This window comes from Nothobranchius furzeri, chromosome 6 (assembly GCF_043380555.1).
Source record: "Nothobranchius furzeri strain GRZ-AD chromosome 6, NfurGRZ-RIMD1, whole genome shotgun sequence".
Taxonomy (NCBI): Eukaryota; Metazoa; Chordata; class Actinopteri; order Cyprinodontiformes; family Nothobranchiidae; genus Nothobranchius; species Nothobranchius furzeri.
Genome location: NC_091746.1, coordinates 81,672,627 through 81,697,562, shown reverse-complemented (window position 1 = coordinate 81,697,562; position 24,936 = coordinate 81,672,627). Strand labels below are relative to the sequence as shown.

At 43.2% G+C, this 24,936-nt stretch overlaps 3 protein-coding genes across 3 annotated transcripts in view; 1 reads left to right on the top strand and 2 right to left on the bottom strand.

Annotated features, from left to right (window-relative positions):
- Window positions 1–1,240: 1,240 nt before the first annotated feature.
- On the top strand, window positions 1,241–11,391 carry LOC139070399 (ATP-dependent RNA helicase DHX15). Its single transcript, XM_070552613.1, has 14 exons — window positions 1,241–1,412; window positions 2,395–2,737; window positions 2,981–3,174; window positions 3,273–3,432; window positions 3,515–3,733; window positions 4,570–4,737; window positions 4,816–4,902; window positions 5,029–5,178; window positions 5,421–5,529; window positions 5,613–5,804; window positions 8,994–9,116; window positions 10,433–10,623; window positions 10,724–10,893; window positions 10,974–11,391. The coding sequence occupies exons 1-14, from the start codon at window positions 1,348–1,350 to the stop codon at window positions 11,089–11,091; spliced, it is 2,289 nt and encodes a 762-aa protein (XP_070408714.1). The 5' UTR covers window positions 1,241–1,347; the 3' UTR covers window positions 11,092–11,391.
- A 1,140-nt stretch (window positions 11,392–12,531) lies between these two features.
- On the bottom strand, window positions 12,532–19,613 carry LOC139070402 (solute carrier family 22 member 7-like). Its single transcript, XM_070552628.1, has 9 exons — window positions 19,113–19,613; window positions 18,931–19,034; window positions 18,691–18,845; window positions 18,444–18,612; window positions 14,783–14,906; window positions 14,563–14,672; window positions 14,263–14,477; window positions 14,047–14,155; window positions 12,532–13,040 (listed from the first exon to the last, which is right to left on the bottom strand). Exons 1-9 carry the CDS (start codon window positions 19,491–19,493, stop codon window positions 12,833–12,835), a joined length of 1,575 nt encoding a protein of 524 aa, XP_070408729.1. The 5' UTR covers window positions 19,494–19,613; the 3' UTR covers window positions 12,532–12,832.
- Window positions 19,614–21,973: 2,360 nt separating this feature from the next.
- The window catches only part of LOC139070401 (solute carrier family 22 member 7-like), a 6,987-nt gene continuing 4,024 nt past the window's right edge, over window positions 21,974–24,936 (bottom strand). Inside the window, exons 5-10 of the mRNA XM_070552621.1 lie at window positions 24,025–24,148; window positions 23,845–23,954; window positions 22,919–23,133; window positions 22,638–22,746; window positions 22,348–22,554; window positions 21,974–22,269 (exon numbers count right to left, since the gene is read on the bottom strand). Of these exons, the coding sequence (XP_070408722.1) occupies window positions 22,227–22,269; window positions 22,348–22,554; window positions 22,638–22,746; window positions 22,919–23,133; window positions 23,845–23,954; window positions 24,025–24,148 (808 nt within the window). The 3' untranslated portion in view covers window positions 21,974–22,226. The remainder of the gene's footprint in view (window positions 22,270–22,347; window positions 22,555–22,637; window positions 22,747–22,918; window positions 23,134–23,844; window positions 23,955–24,024; window positions 24,149–24,936) is intronic.

Sequence of the window (24,936 nt, the reverse complement as noted above, 5' to 3'; positions counted from 1 at the left end):
CTCAGACAGATGTGCTCACAGACTTCAGACGATACACAACATAAGTGTCCACTAGGTGGGGAGATAGGGTTGGGACTCTCCTCACTTCAGGGCGTGCAGCCGCATGGAGCAGCGCTCATCACCTCCGTTTGGACAGGGGAGGAAGACAATGGGTTAGAGAGCGCATTGACTCCTAGATACGGTTCCACAGCCTTCACCGCCCGCAGTCCCGCCCAGGCTGGGATAGGGAGACAGGGTTTCCATAGCGACGACAGCATTCCACATTTCTTCTCAGGGAGGAGTTTTCACTTCAGCCTCACAGGCTCCAAGGGCACCAAATTCAGAAAAGAATTGTTTTGGGTACAGACAGAGATAATTTCCTCTTTGCCTTAGAGTTCTGTTGGTCTTCAACTCCTCCAAGTCCAATAATGTCGTTATTGATCTATTCCGATCCGTCAACTCTCTCCTTGATGGAATCCACCTTCTGTGCCAGAGCCTGAATCTCAGCCAAAGTTCCAAGCTTATGGCTCATCTCGACAATTATATGAGTTTGTGGGTTTGCAGCACGATGCATTCCATCCCTGAGCTCCTGGATTGAGCCAATATGCCTCAAAAGCTCGTTAATTTTCCGGTATGCCAGGTAACCGCTCAGGCCAAACAGCAGGAATCCCGACACCAAAACGACGAATATCCAAACATCTTCAGAATCCGCTACAGACAGTTGAGAGAGGCAGATCAGGTTCCACTGTTTCCAGGAGTCCATGATATACCCAACTGGCTCTGTCCCAGAGTGGCATCCGGGAGTCCCTTCTCCCGTTCTCATCGTTGAAAAGATTTTGTCGATCGCGTTGAGAGACCAACTGACCAGAGGATGGTTTCTGCTGTTTCTGCAGCAGAGTGATGCTTTTGATAAAAGTCTGGTTAGAGAGGAAAATGTGTATTAATTACTGTTAAATTGTTCTTAATACTTTTAGTTTTTCCACCTTTACAAATAATCACATCCATGTGGAATCAAAAGATTATAGACTAAAATTGATAAATAAAACAATAGAAAACAATCCAAATAGCCTTGTGTAAACGCTAAGCAACATAGAAAAGCTTTAACTTTGAATGTTTATTCATTATTTAATTTGTTGTGTTTTTCTTCATTGGTGCCAGACTTTTCTGTAAACTGGTAAAGTGGTATGTCAGATAGCTGGTGTTTTTCCCCCCCGCGTCAGTGCATCCTCCTTGGCACCAGGTGGCGCTGTCACAGCCTGCAACATAATGTGAAAGGAACACACAGGATCCAGGAAACGGACTAAGTCGGGTTTTTTCTGCCCAGCGGTCGGTGTCAGTGGAAAAGATTAACAACCATTTACCGTAAATATGTCCAAAAGGCACCGTCTGGACTTGGGCGATGACTACTCGTCTAGTAAGAAGAGGTCTGATGGGTACGTGAAGCGCCAGCATTTGTTCATCCGCTTTAAACAAAAATAGCTACAAGCTAAATTAGCTAACACCCAACAAGAGCCGAAACAAAATGATCGTCTGTGTTAACAACGTGCCTCTGTTTTAGTTGATGCATCTTATTGTAATCTGAATTATCCTTTGAAATGCCGTCATAAATGCTAGTCACATAACAGGAGGCCCTATAGCTGTTGGTTTTCAACATCACACGATTTACCGACGTTTGGATGCACGTGCGAGGCTAATGGCAACTGCTAGCCTTCTGCTAATATCCCTCTAAAGACAGTTAAGTTATTCTTATTGTTAAGACTCGGCTGCGTCGTTCAAAGGCAGTGATTGGTCCTTTAAATGTTATGATACGAATAAAAAGTCAGAATTGATTACGTTCTAGGCTCTGCGCTAGCCTAATGAATGAAAAACATTGAAAACCTGGCGGCGCATGAAGGGTAATCGCAATCGGAAAGTATTTTTTTGTTTACCAAAAAACGCGCTTACATTTTCGCTGTCACGTATAGCTAGCATGCTTCCATTGTTAAAAAATAAGCACAATTTCACGACATTAACTTTAGATCTAAGTAAAAACAACACTAAAGACGTGCAGGCCGCGCATTAGAGGATTAGTGTTCTCTATGATTGGAAAAAGACAGCAGGTAACGCGAATATGTAAATGAGTTTGTTGGAGATGATACAAAATGTCTATAGTTAATAAAACACTAGATAGCAATATACACCGGTAGAAAGGGTAGTCATGTTTTAGGCACATTTACTTGGTCTGCCCCGTTGTTTTGGTTAAATGTTTACTTGTTGCTAACCATTGTCAGCAGTCCTGTTTCTCTGTCCTTTCTACAAATACAACAAATACTTAAATTAGATGGAAATACTTTTGGAAAAAATGTAGCCATAATAAATGTATCTGCGTTTGTACATTGAAATCATTTATAGTAATACCCTTATTCATGTCCTCAGGAGGGACCGGGACCGCGACAGAGACCGCGAGGATCGCTCCAGGGATAGGGATCGAGACAGAGACCGGGATAGGGACAGAGATCGGGAAAGGGACTCGAAGCCGTCTTCTGCTCTCTCCAACAGCACAGCGTCTGTGTCAGGCTTACCAGCCATCAAGCAGATGACCATGCAGCAGCAGATCAACCCTTTCACCAACTTGCCACACACACCACGCTTCTATGAGATCCTGAAAAAGAGGTTACAACTTCCAGTGTGGGAGTACAAAGAAAGTTTCAACGATATCATCTCACGCCATCAAAGTTTTGTCCTCGTGGGAGAAACTGGCTCTGGGAAGACAACACAGGTACGACGAGCAATAAATAAAAGTTAGTTTATTTCAAATTTCTATTTGTGCGTTTTATTTGTAAAATTTTAATTCTGATATTTATTCCAATTTTCACTTAAACAAATGTCTAATTATAGTTCATAGTGAGAAACTTTAATCGGCCAAATTCTCAAATAGCTTTAAAAATATCTGCATTCTGGAGAAGAAATGTGCTACACGTGCTTTTCTGTTCACATCTTATTTGTTTGTTTCATTCTCCAGATCCCACAGTGGTGTGTGGAGATGGTGAGGGCCTTGCCCGGTCCTAAGCGGGCTGTCGCCTGTACTCAGCCTAGGAGGGTGGCTGCCATGAGTGTGGCTCAGAGGGTGGCCGATGAAATGGACGTCATGCTTGGACAGGAAGTTGGCTACTCCATCAGATTTGAAGACTGTAGCTCAGCCAAGACTATTCTCAAGTAAGATTTGCCTTCTGGTTTGATCATTTCTTAATTTAACCGACACCTGTTTTTAGGAGGAGGTCCCAGTGGTTTTAATGTTGCTGATGTTTTTTCAGGTACATGACAGACGGTATGTTGTTGAGAGAGGCTATGAATGATCCTCTGCTGGAGCGATACGGCGTGATCATCCTGGATGAGGCGCACGAGCGCACTCTTGCCACAGATATCCTGATGGGGGTGCTGAAGGAGGTGGTTCGTCAAAGACCAGATCTGAAGGTCATTTGCTTTTCTGTCTGTAGTCCCATTCTTACAAATTGGGTTACGCTATGCATGTTGTTGATGATTCTTTTGTCTTTAGGTGATTGTTATGAGCGCCACATTGGATGCTGGAAAGTTCCAGGTGTACTTTGACAGCTGCCCACTGCTGACTATTCCTGGCCGCACACATCCTGTAGAGATATTTTACACCCCTGAGCCAGAGCGGGATTATCTGGAGGCAGCAATTCGTACCGTCATCCAGATTCACATGTGTGAGGAGGAGGAAGGGGACTGCCTTTTGTTCCTCACAGGCCAGGAGGTAAAGCTCACACAACTTTGCTTTTTGTTCTTAAAGACCAAGTTCACTGAGATACAATAGTTTTAATTGTTATTTTTGAAATATGATCAATCACTCTGAGTTTAACATGAAGGCTAAATGTCTTCTAGCCCTGTTTCCTGCGTTAGCCGCTGATAAAAAAAAATAGATGGTGAAACGCTCGGATTAGAAAAGCCAGCGACATCTGTGCGGCGTAATGTCAAATAAGCATTCATGAACTCACTCAGGGGTCTGGTTTACAAATTAGGGAAAGATGGGGCACGAGATCGACAGGCGGATTGGTGCTGCGTCTGCAGGGATGTGGGCGTTGTACCAGTTTGTCGTGGTGAAGAGAGAGCTGAGCCAGAAAGCGAAGGTCTCGATTTACCGGTCGATTTACGTTCCAGCCCTCATTTATGGTCACGAGTTTTGGCCGGTGATCAAAAGAATGAGATTGTGGATACAAGCGGGGTGTTTGGGCTCTCCTTTAGAGACGGAGTGAGAAGCCCGTTAGCATTAGCGTTGTCATTTGTGGAGATCGAACATCAACGTTGCAGAGCAAACAGTTATTTGTAGATTTGCCTTGCTGTTAGCCAATCAAAGGTGAGATGTTTGAATATCAGGAAACAAAACCTGCCGTCTTCTTCTCACCTCTCCTCCGACCCACTTCTACTTCCTGAAACAGGAGCGCCAGAGCTTTTCCTCCCACAGATATCGACTCACAAGGCAGTCGATTACTCTAGACCTCCGCAAATGTGTAGGAACAAATAAGTGAACTTGGTCTTTAATTGGCGATGTTCCTTTCAGGCTTAACTAATAAAATTTTATTTATCTTTCAGGAAATTGATGAGGCCTGCAAGCGAATCAAGCGTGAGGTCGATGACCTCGGCCCTGAGGTTGGCGATATCAAAATCATTCCACTGTATTCCACACTGCCCCCCCAGCAGCAGCAGAGGATCTTTGAGCCGCCACCTCCAAGAAAACCCAATGGTGCAATAGGAAGAAAGGTTTGTTTGTTTGTGGATCAGGTGAAACGGTTAGATTTATGTTTTATTTCTATTCACCAACTTGCTGCTTCTCTCCAGGTCGTAGTTTCAACAAACATCGCTGAGACGTCACTGACAATTGACGGTGTTGTGTTCGTCATCGATCCTGGATTTGCCAAACAGAAGGTGAGCTCAGCGTGATGCAGATGCCGTGCTGTAGCTACTACACGGTTTTTAATTAGATTTAACATAAAACATGCTATTATTTAAGGTATTTGTTTTACTGAAACATGCTTTCAAATGTGTGCTCAGGTGTACAATCCCCGTATCAGGGTGGAGTCTTTGCTGGTCACTGCCATCAGTAAAGCTTCTGCCCAGCAGAGGGCAGGGCGAGCTGGCAGGACACGTCCTGGGAAATGCTTCCGCCTCTACACAGAGAAGGCATACAAAACAGAGATGCAGGCAAGTGACTTCAGAAGTAGGAAGTTGTAGATCAGAGCCTCGTTTTCCCTCTCAGTACCCACCAATCACAAAGAAGTGGTAAATAATTCTTAGGTCATTATGTTGTTATTGCTTTAGAATGACTCAGGTTTTTCAGTGTGTCCCTCGTGAGTCATCTTACTAACTCGCATATTGTCCTGGCACGGTCGAAAAAGAAGCAAACCGTGTCAAACTGATCTAACGTTCTGATTTTTCCTCTTCAGGATAACACATATCCTGAGATTCTTCGGTCCAACTTGGGATCCGTTGTGCTGCAGCTGAAGAAACTCGGCATCGACGACCTTGTCCACTTTGACTTCATGGATCCACCGGGTGAGTCATTCTGCACCTGCTTTTGGGATTTCTGCATTCGTTTGGCTCGGATCGGTCTGATTTCTGAACGCTTCTCACCACAGCTCCTGAAACGCTGATGAGAGCTCTCGAGCTGCTGAATTATCTGGCGGCTCTAAACGATGACGGTGACCTGACAGAGCTGGGTTCCATGATGGCGGAATTTCCTCTGGACCCTCAGCTGGCGAAGATGGTGATTGCTAGCTGCGAGTTTAATTGCTCAAACGAGATCCTCTCCATCACTGCCATGCTGTCAGGTAATGCCCAGGATTGGGCTGACCTCTTCTTCTACTGTAGGCTGAATCCTCTCTAAATGGAACCAAACCCATAATAAATACAGGATGAATTAGAATGTTTTCAACCTCCTAAAAGTTTTTACACCTTTACCGAGGACTGCAGGTGGGTGTAGTGGTGCATAAATAGATCTCCTCTTATTTAAACATTTCGATGAACTGGCGGTAAATGATAGACTGTTGCAAGTTTATTTTTATTTGATGGCTCGTGTAAATTAAAACAGCATTTTCCATTATAACGAATCATCACACACATTTTTAACATCATGCCTTTACAAAGCACGTTTCTCTTGGATGTGGGTGTTTACTCGAAATAAAATATTCCGGGCTTCTAGTGTCATACTGTATTACATTCAGAGGTAAATCTGTTGTGCGTTTTAATGAATAGCATCTATAAACAATATAATCCACATGTCGTAAAAAGTTTGTATACCTGTGTTTTGACATTTTTATTGAAAAAAGCTCAAATTTATCCTTTCAGCTTAAAGGCCAAGTTCACTGAGACATCGCTGTTTTTTTTTTTATTTAAAACCTGGTCGGTCACTCTGAGTTTAGCATGCAGGCTGAATGTGAAAGCAGCATTCTGTCCCCATTTGCTTCCATGGCAACCAATAGAAAATAGACGGGGAAGGGTTAGGGTTATGCTGAAAATTGGCGTTCGTGGACTCGCCCATCTTGGCTCACGACGGGGAAGGCTGCTGTTGGTTTAGCGTCCCGGAAACGGCAGAGAACATCTCCTGTAGTAGAAGCTAACTGTTAGCATTATGGCAGAAGTCCTTCAGGCTTGTGTTGCTTGTGGAGATAAAACATCGACTTTGCAGAGCAGAGTGAGTGCTAGCGTCGCGTTGCTATTATCCAATCAGAGACGAGATGTCAGAATATCAGGAAATAAGACTCCAAAACCTGCCATCTTCCTCTCGCAACTCTTTTGACTAAACTCTACACCCTGAAACTGGAGCGCCAGAGCTTTTTTTCCCCCACAGAGAATGGACTCGCAAGACATTCATTCATACTAGAGACCACTGCAAAAAAACAAGTAAACTTGGTCTTTAAGGATTACACGTTTGTGATGGCTTCTGAAGCTGGTCACCTAAATCTGTGGATAGGGCAGGTACCACTAAAATATAAGTTTATCAAATGTGTTGGAAATACAGGTGCTGGCCAGTAAATTAGAATATCATCAAAAGGTTGAAAATATTTCAGTAATTCCATTCAAAACGTGAAACTTGTACATTATATTCATGCAATGCACACAGACCAATGTATTTCCAATGTTCATTACATTTAAATTTGATATTCATAAGTGACAACTAATGAAAACTCCAAATTTGGTATCTCAAAAAATTAGAATATTCTGAAAAGGCTGAATATAGAAGACACCTGCTGCCACTCTAATCAGCTGATTTACTCAAAACACCTGCAAAGGCCTTTAAAAGGTCCCTCAGTCTTGTTTTGAAGGCACCACAATCATGGGGAAGACTTCTGACTTAACAGCTGTCCAAAAGACAATCATTGACACCTTGCACAAGGAGGGCAAGACACAAAAGGTGATTGCTAAAGAAGCTGGCTGTTCGCAGAGCTCTGTGTCCAAGCACATTAACAGACAGGCGAAGGGACGGAAAAAATGTGGTAGAAAAAAGTGTACAAGCTCTAGGGATAACCGCACCCTGCAGAGAATTGTGACGACAAACCCATTCAAAAATGTGGGAGAGATCCACAAAGAGTGGACTGCAGCTGGAGTCAGCGCTTCAAGAACCACCACGAGGAGACTCATGAAAGACATGGGATTCAGGTGTCGCATTCCGTGTGTCAAGCCACTCTTGAACATGAAACAGCGCAAGAAGCGTCTCGCCTGGGCCAAGGACAAAAAGGACTGGACTGATGCTGAGTGGTCCAAAGTTATGTTTTCTGATGAAAGCAAGTTCTGCATTTCCTTTGGAAATCAAGGACCCAGAGTCTGGAGGAAGAGCGGAGAAGCACAGAATCCACGTTGCATGAGGTCCAGTGTAAAGTTTCCACCGTCAGTGATGGTGTGGGGTGCCATGTCATCTGCCGGTGTTGGCCCACTCTGTTTCCTGAGGTCCAGGGTCAATGCAGCCGTCTACCAGGAAGTTTTAGAGCACTTCATGCTTCCTGCTGCTGACCAACTTTATGGGGATGCAGACTTCACCTTTCAACAGGACTTGGCACCTGCACACAGTGCCAAAACCACCAGCACCTGGTTCAAGGACCATGGTATCCCTGTCCTTGATTGGCCAGCAAACTCGCCTGACCTTAACCCCATAGAAAATCTATGGGGTATTGTGAAGCGGAGGATGCAATACGCTAGACCCAACAATGCAGAGGAGCTGAAGACGACTATCAGAGCAACCTGGGCTCTCATAACACCTGAGCAGTGCCACAGACTGATCGAGTCCATGCCACGCCGCATTACTGCAGTTATTGAGGCAAAAGGAGCCCCGACTAAGTATTGAGTGCTATACATGCACATTCTTTTCATGTTCATTCTTTTCAGTTGGCCAACATTAGAGAAACAAACATTTTTTCATTGGCCTTTAGAATATTCTAATTTTCTGAGATACCAGATTTGATGTTTTCATTGGTTGGCACCTATAAATATCAAAATTAAACGTAATAAACATCGGAAATACATTGGTCTGTGTGCATTGCATGAATATAATGTACAAGTTTCACGTTTTGAATGGAATTACTGAAATATTTTCAACCTTTTGATGATATTCTAATTTACTGGCCAGCACCTGTATTTGTCTCATTTTATCATTTGCAGTCCTTTTGTTTAGTAGAGCTGTTCTGTTTAATCTTAACCTGTATCTAAGTAAAAGCTGTGAAACCTGCTGAGTTCAAACATTGCTGGTGTGTTAACGCTCTGTAGTTGTGTGAAAACTCTTGTTTTACAGATGTGGTTAAATGACCCCCCCGCTCTACGAGCTAATAGCCATTACTGTTGGAAATGACCTTGAGACAAACCTGCTGTCCCCCTCCCCTGTCCCCCTTGATAAGAGTGTGGTCCTGCCCTGTCCCAGCGCAGTGTCAAGTGCCCTAGCAGCATCATAAGCTTTGCTCCATGTTTCTGTGAATGTTTGACTCATCCCTATGGGCGGCTTTGTTGGGGCCCATACCAACCTTGTTTAGTCCCACAGTGTTTCGTCCGTCCCACGGAGGCTAAGAAGGCAGCAGACGAGTCCAAGATGAGGTTTGCTCACATTGATGGAGACCACTTGACGCTGCTCAATGTCTACCACGCCTTCAAACAAAGTGAGCATGAACAAAGCACGTAAACACTACAGTAAATGTGTTTGATCCAGTTTAGAGATGGAAGACTGAAATCGACATAAATGTAGTGTTAAATGAAGATTGTCACTAATACAACCTTTTGCTCGACAAGTCGCATACTGGTATTTGTCACGGCTTTGCTAATTCGACACTTGAGTGCCTATTTAGTAACTAACAGAATAAAAGGGTAGTTGCTTTAAATGAAGGCTGTTTGAAGCACCTGTCCTAATACAGGATATCCGCGGGTCCTTAAAACGTCTTAAATTTGCTTTTCCAAATTTAAGGTCCTAAAAATCCTTAAAAATGACAAATAATCCTTAAATACAGTTTCCAAAGGTCTTAAATGACCAAAGACCCAATAAACAAGATTATTTTATTTCTATAACATTTTCGTGAATTTCTAGTTGGTGTTCAGCATTTTTGTGTATGATATTAGCGTAAGCGGAACCGTACACATTCAGTTGGTTGTGAAAGGGGGCTATTTTAAATGAGCACATTACCTGGTTAAGCTAGTGGGAGCGTGCGCCATGGGGAAGTGTAAGCTTAATGGTAACTGGATGGTTAATTCCACGTTTGCGACGTGGTTAGCACCGGTTCCAGGCAATAGCTGGAAATTATAGCTTAAATTTAATTTTTAAAATAGCTTAAATTTGGTCAAAGTGGCCTTAAAAAAGGTCTTAAAAAGTCTTAAATTTGGCTCCCTTAAACCTGCAGATACCCTGTAATAGGACAACATTTAAATTAGAGCTTTAAACAGGAATCGATTGAAATGAGGGAGGCGGAGCTCCGCCTGAAGCCACGAGGCTGTTACTTCTATCCCGTAGCTATGAGAACAGCCAGTGACTATAGCTACGGATTGCTGTGACGGCACCCACTGGCCAGACGGACTCCTTCACGTTAAGGGTTTTGCGATAGGTTAACACTGAACTGAGAAGCATCGTTTTGGCAGTTTATAAGTACAGTAGTTAAAAAAAGTTCATATTTGAAACTTTGTTCATATTTGATGTTTAATGAATGTCTTTGGTGTACTTTAAACTCGTGCGCCATCATATTTCGCTAACGTGGCTGTGCGGTGCTCTGCCCGTAGCCACTGTGGCTAAAACTACCTTGTGAGTTTAACAGGTATCCAGTTACTTCGATGTTCTGGAGATAAACATGTGTCCTCTGCAATTTATGGCTTTTGATTGGCAAATGAAGTTGATTAATCCAACCCTAAATAGGATTAGAAATGATGCCCCACAAACCTGAAATCAGGTCATTGTTGTTCTACATTTGAGTCCTTGCTGTTTCTTTTCCAGACCACGAGTCCAACCAGTGGTGCTATGACAACTTTGTAAACTACCGTTCCCTGATGTCCGCTGACAACGTTCGTCAGCAGCTGTCCAGGATCATGGACCGCTTCAGTTTGCCTCGGCGAAGCACAGAGTTCACCAGCAGAGATTATTACATCAACATCCGACGAGCGCTCTGCACCGGCTTCTTCATGCAGGTGAGCTCATCTGGTGGTTAAAAATGAGTTTCACCGTAGATGCTAATAAAAACTTTTTTCCTGTGAAACAAGTGCATAAAACGTTCTTTTGTTCTTGCAGGTGGCTCACTTGGAGCGCACTGGCCATTACCTCACAGTCAAAGACAACCAGGTGGTCCAGCTGCACCCGTCCACCGTCCTGGACCACAAGCCTGAGTGGGTGCTCTACAATGAGTTTGTCCTCACCACCAAGAACTACATCCGCACTTGTACAGACATCAAGCCAGAGTGGTAGGTGAACGTGATTTCATGTTAACCAGGACAATTAGTCACAGATTTCTTTGTTCTTTGTTTTCTTCTTTTTGTTGCAGGCTGGTGAAGATCGCGCCGCAGTACTACGACATGAGTAACTTCCCACAATGTGAAGCTAAAAGACAACTGGAGCGAATTATTGCCAAGCTGGAGAGCAAAGAGTATTCTCAGTACTGAACGAGTGTCCTGAAAATCAACTGCATACTATAGTTTTAGAGTTTTCTTTGTCACAGAATCGTAATGTTAAACTGTTGGCTTTTTGAGTTTGACAAATTGCTTTTTCCTTTTCTCATCAACGTCAGTTCTGTAAGTAGGTCTATTATCGGATTAAATATCTGCAGCATTTGGCTTCACCATTTTTCATAAGTAATTGTCAGGAACCGCTCATTTAGGTGCGTCAGGGTTCCCGTCAGATTTTGGAGTCATAATAAAGATCTGTGCTTGCTTTGTTTCTTTAATAAAGGAGCGTTGACTTTATTTCTGTCTATAAATGACTTGGTGGATCCTGTAAATTAAAAAAAAAAAAGAGTACATCTAGGGGCGACGGTGGCACAGGAGTTAAGTGCTCGCCCCGTAATCAGAAGGTTGCAGGTTCGAGCCCCGCTCAGTCTGTCACTGTTATTGTGTCCTTGGGCAAGACACTTAACCCCCTTGCCTGCTGGTGGTGGTCAGAGGGACCGGTGGCGCCAGTGCCCGGCAGCCTCGCCTCTGTCAGTGCGCCCCAGGGCAGCTGTGGCTACATTGTAGCTCATCATCACCATAATTTGAACATAGTTTTGGTCTGTGATGGACCCATTAGGCAGCAGCCTAAGCAGCAATGCCAAGACTTCCCTCTCCAGCCACTTGGGCCAGCTCCTCTGGGAAATCTCAGTGTTCCCTGGCCAGCCAACAGTAGCTCAGCAGGTTGAGCGGGCTGTCCAGTAATCGGAAGGTTGCAGGTTCGATCTTGGCTCCGGACAGAATTCTGCTGTTGTGTCCTTGGGCAAGACACTTAATCCACCTTTCCCTGCTGGTGGTGGTCGGAGGGACCGGTGGCACCAGTGTTCGGCAGCCTCGCCTCTGTCAGTGGTGCGCCCCAGGGCAGCTGTGGCTACATCGTAGCTCATCACCACCACCAGTGTGTGGATGGATGAATGATGTAGTGTAAAGTGCTTTGGAGTCCTCTGACTCTGAAAGGCGCTATACAAGTGCAGGTCTTTATTATTATCGAGAGAGAGTTCCTCCAGCGTGTCCTGGGTCTTCCTTTACGTCTCCCCCCCGGTTGGACACCAGGGAGGCATCCTAACCGGATGCCCGAGCCGCCTCAACTGGCTCGTCTTGATGTGGAGGAGCAGCTGATCTACTCTAAACCTCTTCTGGATGACCGAGCTTCTCACCCATCTCCAAGGGAGAGCCCAGCCACCCTGAGGAGAACTGATTTCTGCCGCTTGTATCTCATTCTTTTGGTCACTGTGGAGGAGTTTAGGTATCTGGGATGGATGCTACTTAAAATCCCAAATGGCTAATCTCTTGTTAATCTTATGATTCATCTTGTTTTAATTTTCAGTAGTTTATGGCTCAACTGACCTGTTTTGAGTCATCTCTATAAACACATCTTTAAATCTCCAGAGAACAAAAAAGGGTTTAAGGGCTTTTATTTAACATATTTTCATCACTGTTGTACACACCATAACTGTTTTATGGTTTGCAGATGAAGATGAAATGTTAGAATCATAAAAATCAGGTGAAATTAAAGAATAGAAAACAGCATCAGAGTTGCATATTAGGAACATTGATGGTTGTGTGTTGCTAAGATGACAAATTATAAGTTCAATATTTCAACAAACTTGCCAAAAATAATCTTAAATAAGATTTTTAACACTCGCAAGCATCCACTTGGTACACAACAGATTTAAAGAGGTGTGACTTCTTTTAGTTTCTAGTTCTGTTCTATATCTCCTATGGTTTCTGGCAAGCACCTGTTGCGTGTCTCTGGAAGAGTTCGTGCCACAATTCCTCCGATTACAGCCGTGGAAAACAAGACCGCCTGTGGGAGTTCCTTCCAGACCTCATCCAACAGGAGGATCAGAGGAGCCACGGCGACACCGAGCCGAGCCATAGACGAGTTGTAGCCCATTCCATTCTGCCTGAGAGAGTAAAAGATGGACAAATTCAAATTTGAACCTCTGGGTTTTTAATCTTATCTACTTCATTTTGATCCCTTTGGAGGGATGTTTAGCTATTTTGAAGTCCTTATCCCACCATTTCAATTTAAAATATGTAAAAAAGATGGAGTTGATTTAAGACAGAAGCTGTACAGTTTGATCAAAGTAAACAAACCCGTATCTAAAACAACACAGTTGTGCAGTGTTATAAAATTTTACGCCACTATTAAAAAAAAAAAAACTTTGTTACTTACTGTGCATCCAGAGGTCAAGTCTGGCGGGGTTTTCTTTTTTCTGGGGCAACGGTGGCAGGGAAGTTTAGTTCCTGCCTGTGATCGAGGGGGCGCAGGTTCGAGCCCCATCCGTTGCAGTTGTTGTATCCTTGGGCAAAACGGCTTACACCCCCGCCCCAGTCACCCAGTGGTAGCGGTTGGGGGGACCGGTGCAGCCTAGCCACCCTCAGGCTGCCCCAGGGCAGCTGTGGCTTTAACAGAGCTCATCATCACCAACATGCGAGTGAGTGTGCTTGGGTGGATGGCTGTTAGTTTTGTAAAGTGCCTTTCGGGGTTGCAGAACCCCAGATCAAATACAGGCTACTTACCAATTATTTCTGCTGAATTAACCAAGTGATCCAAATTTGACTGTTAAATTCATAAAATAATGTTTGCATGGGCTGTTTTCACATTTTCACAGTTGTAGCCGTTTTAGAATAATTTAAGTTCCCAAAGCAAAATGCTGCCTTCAACCAACGTAGCAGACGTTATTTCACATTCCTTACCACGGATATCATTCACCTTTACTTTGGAAGATAAGCCCATATTAGGAAATTCCTGTTAGACTTGACCCCTGGGTGCCACAAGAGGGCTACATTTAGTTGGTTCTGGAGATATTAATACTTGGGAATAACATGTGAACTGAAGGTTTTTGGAACGCCATATTTGCTGTACTTGTATGAACAGCCCTGTGTGAAGGGATGTTGTGTTCTTACCGGACTACGGTTGGAAACAGCTCTGAACTGTAGAGAACAACGGTTGCAAATGATGCTGAAGCAAACCCCTTTCCAATAACTGCAACAACTGTTCTGGCAACTGACATATCTGTCCAAAAAGCACAAATAGATGATAATAGTCATTAACTTTCTACACACAATGACACAAAGTTCTGAATCTAACAGATTTCAGTCTGCAGGTCCCTGAATTCCTACCTTTTGGTATCACAATGTTGATTCCCAGACAGAGTCCAGATAACAGCAGCGCTCCCACCTCAGTGTTTCGTCTGCCTATTTTATCCAGTAAATAGTAAACCGACAGTTTTGCTGGCAGCTCAACTAAAGAGTAGATAAAATGGGTGAGGTAGATGCTGACCCCAAAGCCTGCGATGTTTAAGCTGATGCCGTAAAATGAACTTGCCACACAAAACCTAGGCACAGAAATGATTCCGAGGTAAAATGTCGATCTAGCACCGTGGTAGGAGCCTGGGACATGTATCATTAACATGTACAAACCATAATACACCAGTACTCAGGGCTAGTTTCCTCATCTTAGGCGTTCGGATCAAGTCAAGGTACGAATAGGTCTTGTCCTTCTTTTCTGTCACGATAATTGTGGATAACGCCTGAAATGACATTATTAGTGTTAGTGTATACAGTGTTATATAAGAATTACTCTAAATCAACCCCCCCCCCCCCCCCCCATTTATTCATTTAAATTGGTGTCATTTAAAACCTCAGTTTCAAGTGTGTGAGTGAACTCTTCTGTTCCATTCATCTTGGCACATTTCTTCAGATATATCTGAGCCTGGTCCAGTTTTCCATTGGCTATGAGCCACCGAGCTGACTCTGGCATCCACCTGATATAAATAGAGGAGATTTCTGAAAAGTAGACTTTAGCTTACGTAAGCATTTATGTTTGTAACTGATGAAAGCAAAGGCACCTTTACTTTGTAAGCTCTAGTCAAGAATCACAAAGTGTACATTTAAGAGTTCAAAAATTATATTTAGTAACAGCGGTTAGTTGTCGTTGATGAGCTGCACTGGGATAGGTGAATCCAAGATGGCCTCTCAGCAATCTGCACAGCAGTGGGAGTAATGAGGAGAACTTCGAATGGACCTCTGGCTGCCCCATCTGTTTCGCTTCAGCACCTTCATCAGAACCCAACTTCCTGGCTTCACGACCTGTGGCGAAAAAGCACAAGAAAATTTCTGGGAGATCACTGTTGATGTTGAATTGTTTTCAGCAACAATCATCTAATATTTAAGGTAATTCCATCCAGGCAGTGTACTACTGTGAGGAAATCGTTATCAGCCTCCTCTCCTCTTGAGGCATGAGGCAACTCAGGGCTCACCAGAAACAAAACATAAACAAAAGGGGCCCGATACCGGCAAGCATTGTGCCAACCCGATGTTAAAATTGGACCTCACATAACGTGTGAAACAACACCCATCCCAAGGAACTTGCAAGAACTAGTTCACGTCAGCAAGGGGCAGAGTCGTGCAACACAGTGCGCATAAAACAACGAAACAAACCAAACAACTAACAAAAAAAACATAATCTGTGTAAAGAAAATAGAAAATAAACACAAAAGTGATTTACATCACCTAGGAGTAACAGGATAAATTGTAGGAAAAGAACTGTAGCAATAATTGTAATCCAATGAAATCAAAAGAATCAACCCATCTGGGAAAAGGTAAAAAAAATAGAAACCTATGTGGAGTTGAAATTTATTTTTTTCCAATTAGGACTGGGTTCGTTGTTAGTTAATTCCAGTGTTAGAAGCGAAGAGGTTAAATTAAGAAGTCATTAGGGACTCTGCCCCTTGCTGACGTGAACTAGTTCTTGCAAGTTCCTTGGGATGGGTATTGTTTCACACGTTATGTGAGGTCCAATTTTAACATCGGGTTGGCACAATGCTTGCCGGTAGCGGACCCTTTTGTTTATGTTTTGTTTCTGGTGAGCCCTGAGTTGCCTCATGCCTCAAGAGGAGAGGAGGCTGATAACGATTTCCTCACAGTAGTACACTGCCTGGATGGAATTACCTTAAATATTAGATGATTGTTGCTGAAAACAATTCAACATCAACAGTGATCTTCCAGATATTTTCTTGTGCTTTTTCGCCACAGGTCGTGAAGCCAGGAAGTTGGGTTCTGATGAAGGTGCTGAAGCGAAACAGATGGGGCAGCCAGAGGTCCATTCGAAGTTCTCCTCATTACTCCCACTGCTGTGCAGATTGCTGAGAGGCCATCTTGGATTCACCTATCCCAGTGCAGCTCATCAACGACAACTAACCGCTCTAGCGTGGCAACGAAATCCGGCTCGAAGGACCAGATAATGTTATGGATTTTATCAATATGTTTATCAATAACCCATTTCCTGTAGTGAAGAGAGAAGGAGACAATGAACAACAAGTCAAACAGTTATGACTGCGGCAGATGCACGAGGCAAAATGGTCCGAACATCAGGTCACAGAGTTTATTTATAGAGAGGGAGAGATTGTGTGTGTGTGTGTGTGTGTGTGTGTGTGTGTGTGTAGAAAGTCAAGAATGTGTGTGTGTGTGTGTGTGTGTGTGTCTGAATGAGTGAGCATGCAGAGAGGCATAGAGCAATACATTTACATTCAGTTGATTGAGTCCATGATGAAGAAATGATAAACATAAGTTTTCCCATAACAATATTGTAAAGAGTAGATTATTAATTATTTTATTCATTATCAAAACTGCTTTATCTTCGTTAAGGTAGCAGGATAGCTGGTGCCTATCGCCAGTGGTCATCAGGTGAGAGACGGGGAACACACTGGACAGGTCACCAGCCCATCACAGGGACACAGTTACTAAAGTTTAGCTCAGAGTTTTGAAACTACGCTTCTCAGTTTGGCAAAGGCAGTTAGTTTTAGCAACCATCTTGAACAAGGGTCACTCTAAAAGTTAATCAATTGCTGATGGTCATTGAATGACGACCTGGTGAGAGGCAGGGGACACCCTGGACAGTTTACTTGTCCATCACACAGCCAATCGAGACAAACATGACAAGGATCAATTCAGAAATATTTAGAATAGCCAGTTAACCTAACATGCATGTTTTAATAATAATAATATAATAGCCATCAAACTCATATAGCGCTTTATTGGGACACTCAAAGACGCTTGCATGAACTCTTACATTAACACTGCCAGTGATGGTAAGCTACTTTGTAGCCACAGCCACCCTGGGGCGGTCTGACAAGAGGCGAGGCTGCCATTTGGCACCGTCGGTCCCTCTGACCAACACCAACACAGTTTGTTTCATGGATAGAAAGCAGAGTACCCACAGAAAACCTAATGGGGAGAAAATACCAACTCCACACCGAAAGGCTGCAGCCAGGTGTTGAGCTGTAAAGCATTGCTTTTAGGCAGCAGACTCTATTTCAAGAGTAACTAAACCCCAAAAAAACTTTCTTATAAACTGTATAATTGGGTCTTTACAAATGCAATCTTTCTGTTTCTGCGCATTTTTGGGAGTTTGTGTAAACTTGATTAAATCTAGAATCTAGGTCTAAAAACGTCTTAAGCCGGGTTTGTCTTTCTCCGTGAGCTCCGCAACGGAGAGACGCACATGGAGTGTCTGAAAGGTTTTCACATTCGAACTTCTCTTCAGGCAGCGGAGCGTTGTTAATCAATTCCCCGCCAGGACAATGGAGGGCGTAGCGCTTTTCTGTGGTATCCTGCCACCATAACACTCATGTATCCGGTTGCCTATAAAGTATTTACTGATGTGTTTTTATGTTTCATAGACTTTAAAACACGGACACATTTGTCCTTCAATCTCATCCATCTCTTCATGCGGTTGCCACCTCCAAACCCACTTTCCCGTTGTTTCCGTCCACGTTAGCGCCGCATTTTGTACTCCTTCAATCAGGGGTGAATAAATGTTGATATTTTCTGACTTTTTCCGCGATGCATCCTTCAGTCTGTTCTGGGTCTGCTGCTAAACATCTGTTTGCTTCTTAACGGAGCTACAGCTTTGCTGGTGACAAATATACAGGAAGCGGCGTCCTGACCAATCACAAGCTTGTAGTCTTCGTCACCCTCTGTGAGCCTGTCGGAGAGCCATTGCGCCGACGCATAATGGCGTTGCGTGTCTCCGCACCGACGCAGACGGAGAAGTATAAATCAGGCTGTAGTGCTGCCCCCTGGGGGTTGAACTGTGGCCAACACATTAAATGTTGTGATTGACTGGGGCTGGTACAATTTCACGTCATCGGTACAATCCCCTCCTACTCCCCCTCCCTCCCTACTTCCCCACCATTGGCCATGCCGCTCCATGCCTCCTGACAATACCCACTTTCAAAGCATTTTTCATAGCAGTTTTAAATCTTCTGGTCGATTAGACTGTTGTAACCATTTTCTCATACCTCCAAGAGATGATGGCCAAGATTAAAGGTGATGTAACGCTAAGGATTAGCCACCGCCAGTCGGTAATAAAGTATGCGATGACTGCAAATGCTGCATTTCCAAATGTCCAGGACAAACTATCGATCACTCCTGCTAGTTTCCTGTGTTCAATGTCCACCCACTCTACATCTGTAAACAAATGAACAAGTCACCACGTGGAGTTCATAATAATCACTTGGATATTGCATCGATTAACAGAATAATTACTGAGGACTGTTGAGACGATGACAATGCCAGTGATGCAAAAGCCAGTGAAAAACCTCAGCACTGCAAACATCATGTAAGTCGTCGAAAAAGCACTTGCGATGGCAAACAGCGTTCCAGACACGTACGACACCAGCAGCGTGATCCTTCGACCAAACCTGCAGAGTGGCAATCCCATCTCAGTTTTACTGCATTCAGTTGTTTTGAATTATATTTTTATTTGAAATGTAGAGTTTGCGATACCTATCGCTTAAACTTCCAAAGAACATGGCTCCAAACATTACTCCAATAAAGAAGATGGTAGCCGTAGCTTTGTTTTTCCCTCTTTGATCACACACCAGGTCCCACTTGAAAAGCATTTTGGGAAAATCCATTTTATTAGCATGTTTTAATATCAAATAAATAAACAATTCCTGTAGGATTACCTGTGAAGTGATAGTAGACCTGAAGGTCGCGTTGTCATAAACCCATCCTTTCTGACACGGCACTGTCTCCACATCAGAGATGTTGGAAGAGCTCAACAACAGATGATACTGAGGCTCTGCAAACATTTGACAGGAGCTCAGAGTCCCATCCTGCTGAACGGGAATACTAACAAGAATCCTGTGTTTCTGAGATAAGTTCCGAAAAAACGCTCCATCATCCAGAGAGCTGATGTCGCAGTGGTGAGCAGGTGTCGCTGCTACAAAAATAGTCAACATGAAGTGGCAGGGAAGCGTGAAGCGAGCAAGGAAGTTGATGGTTACGATCATTTTCTGAAATCTTCCAAAGCCGTTGATATCGGTGAGAAGGTTCTCAAACTTCATGCTGACGGTGTTATTTCTTCCTCCAACGAAAACAGAAAGATATTTTCCTCTTGTCCCGATGCATGTGTCATAGAAAGTAAACTGGATTTCTTTTTCCAGGACAGAGTAACCTTTGATTTTTGATCAATCAACTACCGGCTATAGATTACAGATGAAGGGTGTTAATGTTTAACCTCTCATAACCACTAAAATAAATATTGTCTGCACTACTCGCAAGATGTTGACTCTGTTTAGTAAAAACAGAGCACTGATATGAATTTAATAATTAGAAAAGTCAAAGACAAGCTATATTTGTGCACCTCACTTTTATGACAACTTGAATTATTTGACATTAATTTCTCCAGCACGTCTTTTAATTAGCTTCTAGTTTTATAGTGACATTTAAGTTTCTTCTACATGAATATTTAACTTGATCCGGCTTGTTTACAGGCTATTGCTTAACTGAGACGACTTCTCGGCACAAAGCGGGCCTTTGGTCAGCTCTCTCTCTTGGTCAGCTTGCTCCTCACACCAAACCTTCCGTCAGGAATCTTGGTGTGACCTTTGACCCAGCTCTCACCCCGGATTCTCATGTCAGTTCTCTCGTACGCTCTTCCTTCTTCCATCTCAGGAACGTTGCAAAGCTGAGTCCCATTCTGTCCCGCTCTGAACTTGAGACCGTTCTCCACACCTTCATCTCCTCAGCCTACTGGTTGTGTAGCGCACCAGGCTAAAGGTCAAAGGTGACAGATCATCTGCTGCTGTGGCTCCCAGACTCTGGAACTCTCTCCTCCTGAGCCTGAGATCAGTGGACTCCTTTAAAAAGCATCTGAAAACTCACTTGTTCAAGCTGGTTTTGGTGTGACCTTCATCACTCTCCTTGTTCTGCTCTCCCCACCTATTCCACCTTCCTCAGGTTCCCTCTTTCCTATTCACTCTCTCTTTCTTTACATTTTTTAATAACAATTGTCTATTTTTTGCTCATTTGGAATATATTTTTAATCATTTTCTAAATTATTTATTTTTATTTTTACATTTTTTGTTTGTTTTTTTTATCTTGAGAGGCGCTATAGAAAAGGTCTTTTCTTCTTCTTTGTGGCAAAATGTGACCTCATCCTGTAAACAGATGTTGAAAATGGCAGTCTTGCTGATCACCTGAAAAACACTGCTAGACAAAGACCTTGCAGAAACATTTCTTGGAACTTCAGGAACTTTAATTCGTTAAACTTGCACGCAAATTACAAACAATGCATTGAGCTGGGATTACCAGTCTCTGTCAGGCAAGATCAGAATGCTTGGTGTGGCTAATGCAGCTCACTCGCGGATGTCCAGTCCCACAAATGGTCAGAAAAGCTTAAAATGTGCGCTGCTAATTATGTCAGACAGTCTCTCTACAGTAGAACTTTACTCCCTGTTATGGCCCTCAGCCTGGCGATCCAGCAGCCAGGATCACCCAGCCCCGGTGATCAGCCAGACACCGCCCCTCCTCCTCCTCTCCTCCAGGCTGCTGAGGAGCACAGCTGACCTGAATCCCTCTGATGAGCCACTCCTGGGATAAAAGGCTGTGCCATCCAGCAGCCTCGGAAGCAGCAGAGCAGGACTTCTGCTGTCCTTCAGGCCTCGCGGTGTTTTAAGCCCCTTTTTGTTTTGTGACGAGTTTTAACTGTAATGGTTTCAACTATGAGACTGATGAGTTTTTAAAGCTATAGACACTCTATGTGTTAAAATGATGTCTCATGCTCCCTGAACCACTCTCACCATTTGAGCTAGATGAATCCTGATGTTGTCATTTTGGAGTATGGCCGTGCCATCAGGGAAGATTGAATAACCTGGTCATTCAGTATATTCAGGTAGTCAACTGACCTCATTCTTGGAGCACATTCTGTTGTTGAACCTAGACCTGACCAACTGCAGCAACCCCAGATCATAATACTTCCCCCACAGGCGTGTACAGTAATAACTAGGCATGATGGGTGCATCACTTCTGGACTCATCAGACCATGACCTTCTTCCACTGCTCCTTTATTTCTGGATTGCCTCACTGATTAGTGGTTTTATTACAGCTACACAGTTTTCAGTCCCAATCCCTTGACTTCCCTTCGCATTGTGCAGGTGTAAACGCTCTTACTTTCACTATTAAACGCAGCCGTGAGTTTTACTGTTGTTTTTCTTCTATTTGATTTAGCCAAACCTTCAAGTGATACATTTCTTCCTCGAAGATGATGGGTCCCCACCAGTTTTTAATAGTGCATTGGACAGTTCTTATACCAATTTTAGTCATTTCTGCAATTCCCTTTGACGATTTCTCTACTTAATGCACACAGATGATCTGACTTTCTCAAACAGACGAACATCTTTTGCACACCTACCAGATGTGTCTTTCCACGGGGTTGTTTAATAAATCAGAAGCAACTCATTGCACCAGTTGAGGTTAAATAACTTGTTGCCAGCTGACAGATAATCACCAATTGTCCAATAGAAGGCTCGTACCAATTTGCTTATTTTAATCCAGGTGGTGACTTTATTTTGACCAGACAGTGTAATTAATAATGCTAGGGACTATCAAAGATTACAGAAGTCAGCTGAAAATAGTTGTGATGTCGGCCTTTTCAAGCAAATTTTCTAAATTTGACACATTTAAGTTTAATTAATCTAGACTGGCCAATTCATATCGGAACAATGACGACAATGATGATCTTGATGATGATGTTTGCATGCAGGGGAGCTTCGTTTTGTTTGCAATGCTCTAAACCATCACCGAGTAGAATTCTCATCAGGTGTGGTAACCGATCGCCTTCTGTGACGCAAAAGAAAAAACACCTTTAGTAAAACTAGGAGCTTTTAGTCTTGTAGACAGTTGAAAACACGGATGCACCTTGTCTGTTCCACGTCTTCGATGGTCTCTGGCAGACGGACGTTCAGCGTCTCAGGAAGGAAAGAAGAGGAAAGCGCTGCAGCAAGAGCCACCAGGGTGAAAACACAGCTAGGCAGGAGCCTCCAGGTGTCCTCTAAAATCATCACCAGAGGGGCCACAGCCACTCCGATACGAGCCATGAAGGAGCTGTAACCTAATCCGTTCTGCCTGTGGAACAAAGGGTTTTTTTATTTTTACTGTAGCTCCCTCATGCCAGAAGAATTTAGAGAAACGAATCATGTTGTTCTGACCTCATGACAGTTGGGTACAGCTCTGTTGTGAACAAAAACATGGTTGTAAAAGCTGCTTCTGCAAACATCTTGCCCAAAGCTCCTAAAGCGGTCTGTGCAACCCACTGATCTGACAAAATAAAACGGTTTCAGCATGTGGATGATTGTTTCTTACAAACATCTGTCTTGGTTTCTAAAACTCTGAACTCATTGAAGTTTCATATTCTGAACTTTTTACTTCCGGTCACGTGTTTCTGGTTCAACATTTCTACTGAAACAGAAACTTGGAGGATCTTTTGTACCTTTAGAGCAAAAAATGCCACAGAATATACACAGTCCTGTCAGAAACTGGGTTCCAGCCTGAGTCAGCCTTCGGCCTAATTTGTTCAGAAAGAAGATGATGAAGGCCTTGGCTGGTATTTCTGTCATGCCGTAGATAAACTGTGTGAGGTAAATGTTTACTCCAAACGCGCTGACGTTAAAGCTGATCCCATAGTATGAACTGGCCACTCCAAACCTGCACACAGAACAGAACAAATCACTTTCTCACATAATGTTGGATTCGGCGTAACCATGGCAACAATACTTACTATATTTTAATTCTTCATAGATACTTTGATTAGTTTTAGCAAATGTGTTTAAAGAGCAAGTCACCCCTTACAAGAAGCGTACTCCACTCCCACTTCCTGTTTGAAAAATGCAACAAATGCTGTTGCCTAGCAGACCGAGAGGGTGGAGCCACTAACAAATACATACACTCACGACATTGTGACATCATAATGTACCAGTTTACATCATAGCATACCTCTTAGCCAATAGCGGTGGCAGATTTAAATTCAAATGCAGTGCAGAGTTTTTACCTGACAACGGCACAACACTGACAGTTTCAGGCAGAAAATTTAAATTTTAACTAAAATGCACTAAAGTGCAAAACTATTGACTACACGTGTCTGCAGCACGATTAGACACGCATTTATATAGTTTATCAGAAAAAAAAAACAGTTGATTTGGGGGTGACTTACTCTTTAAGTTACTGCTTAAATGTATTACTAAAATTCCAAATGCCTCCCATTCAAGAGCTCCATCTCCTTAACAAGGTTTGTACCTTCTTTAAAAACCTGCTGTCATATGCCAATCATAATAATTATAATGATAAGTATTATTATTGATGTTGATATCATTATAATAATTATTATTAATAAGAATAATAATAAAAATGAACAAATACCACATTATTCCAGTGTGAAAAGCCAGCTTTCTCATTTTGGGCGTCCTCACAAGGTCCAAATAGGAATATTTTTTATTTTCATCCTCAACGACTATTACTTTGGACAAAACCTGTAGAGCCAAGTTTGAATTTTGATGACATGAATTGTTTTTTAGGTGATAAATGTGTAAAGCTTTGTACCTCAGGCTTCAGGTCAGCTATGAACTCCTCTCTGCCATTGACTTGAGCACATTTAGTCAGGTAAGAATGAGCCCTGTTCACTTTTCCATTACTTATCAACCATCTGGCAGACTCAGGTAGCCACCTGTGACAAAGGTTTATCAGACAATAACATGTTATAAAACATTTAGTAAAACTAGAACACAATGCACTTTTGGTAATCACAGTAAGCAGTAATTGAAAAGCTGGTTTCTTGTAAATGTAGGGGTGTCGATGATAAACTTTCACACAGGCCACTAAATTGGACTTTAGTATGTTACTCCATACTCCACCTACTGGCAGTGCATGGAAGGACAATAAGAGGTTTTGAAAATATTTTCAAATGAAAGGGTCATGTGGCCACTTTTATAAAACAAGAACAGTATCCATCCATTCATTGTCCTCCACTTATCCAGGGTCAGGTTGCGGGAGAGGCTTAGATTTCCCTCTCCAAGGGAATCCCAAGGCGTTCCCTGGCCAAATGAGAAACATAGTCCCTCCAGCGTGTCCTGGGTCTTCCTCTAGGTCTCCTTCCGGTTGGACATGCCCAGAAAACCTCACCAGAGAGGCATCCAGGAGGCATCCTAACTAGATGCCCGAACCACCTCAGCTGGCTCCTCTTGATGTGGAGGAGCGGCAGATCTACTCCGACCCCTCCCGGATGACCGAGCTTCTCACTCTAAGGGAGAGCCCAGACGCCCTGAGGGGATAACTCATTTGGCAGCTTGTGTCCATGATCCATTACTTAGTTCTTTTTTAAACAGTTTAGTAAAAAAATACTTTTTTACCTGACATGTTTCAACTAATGCCTCCAGCCACCATCAGAGTTCGCTGGTGTTGGTGGCGTCACTTCCGTTTATCCGTGGGCAGCAGAGGACGATGTCACCCTCTACT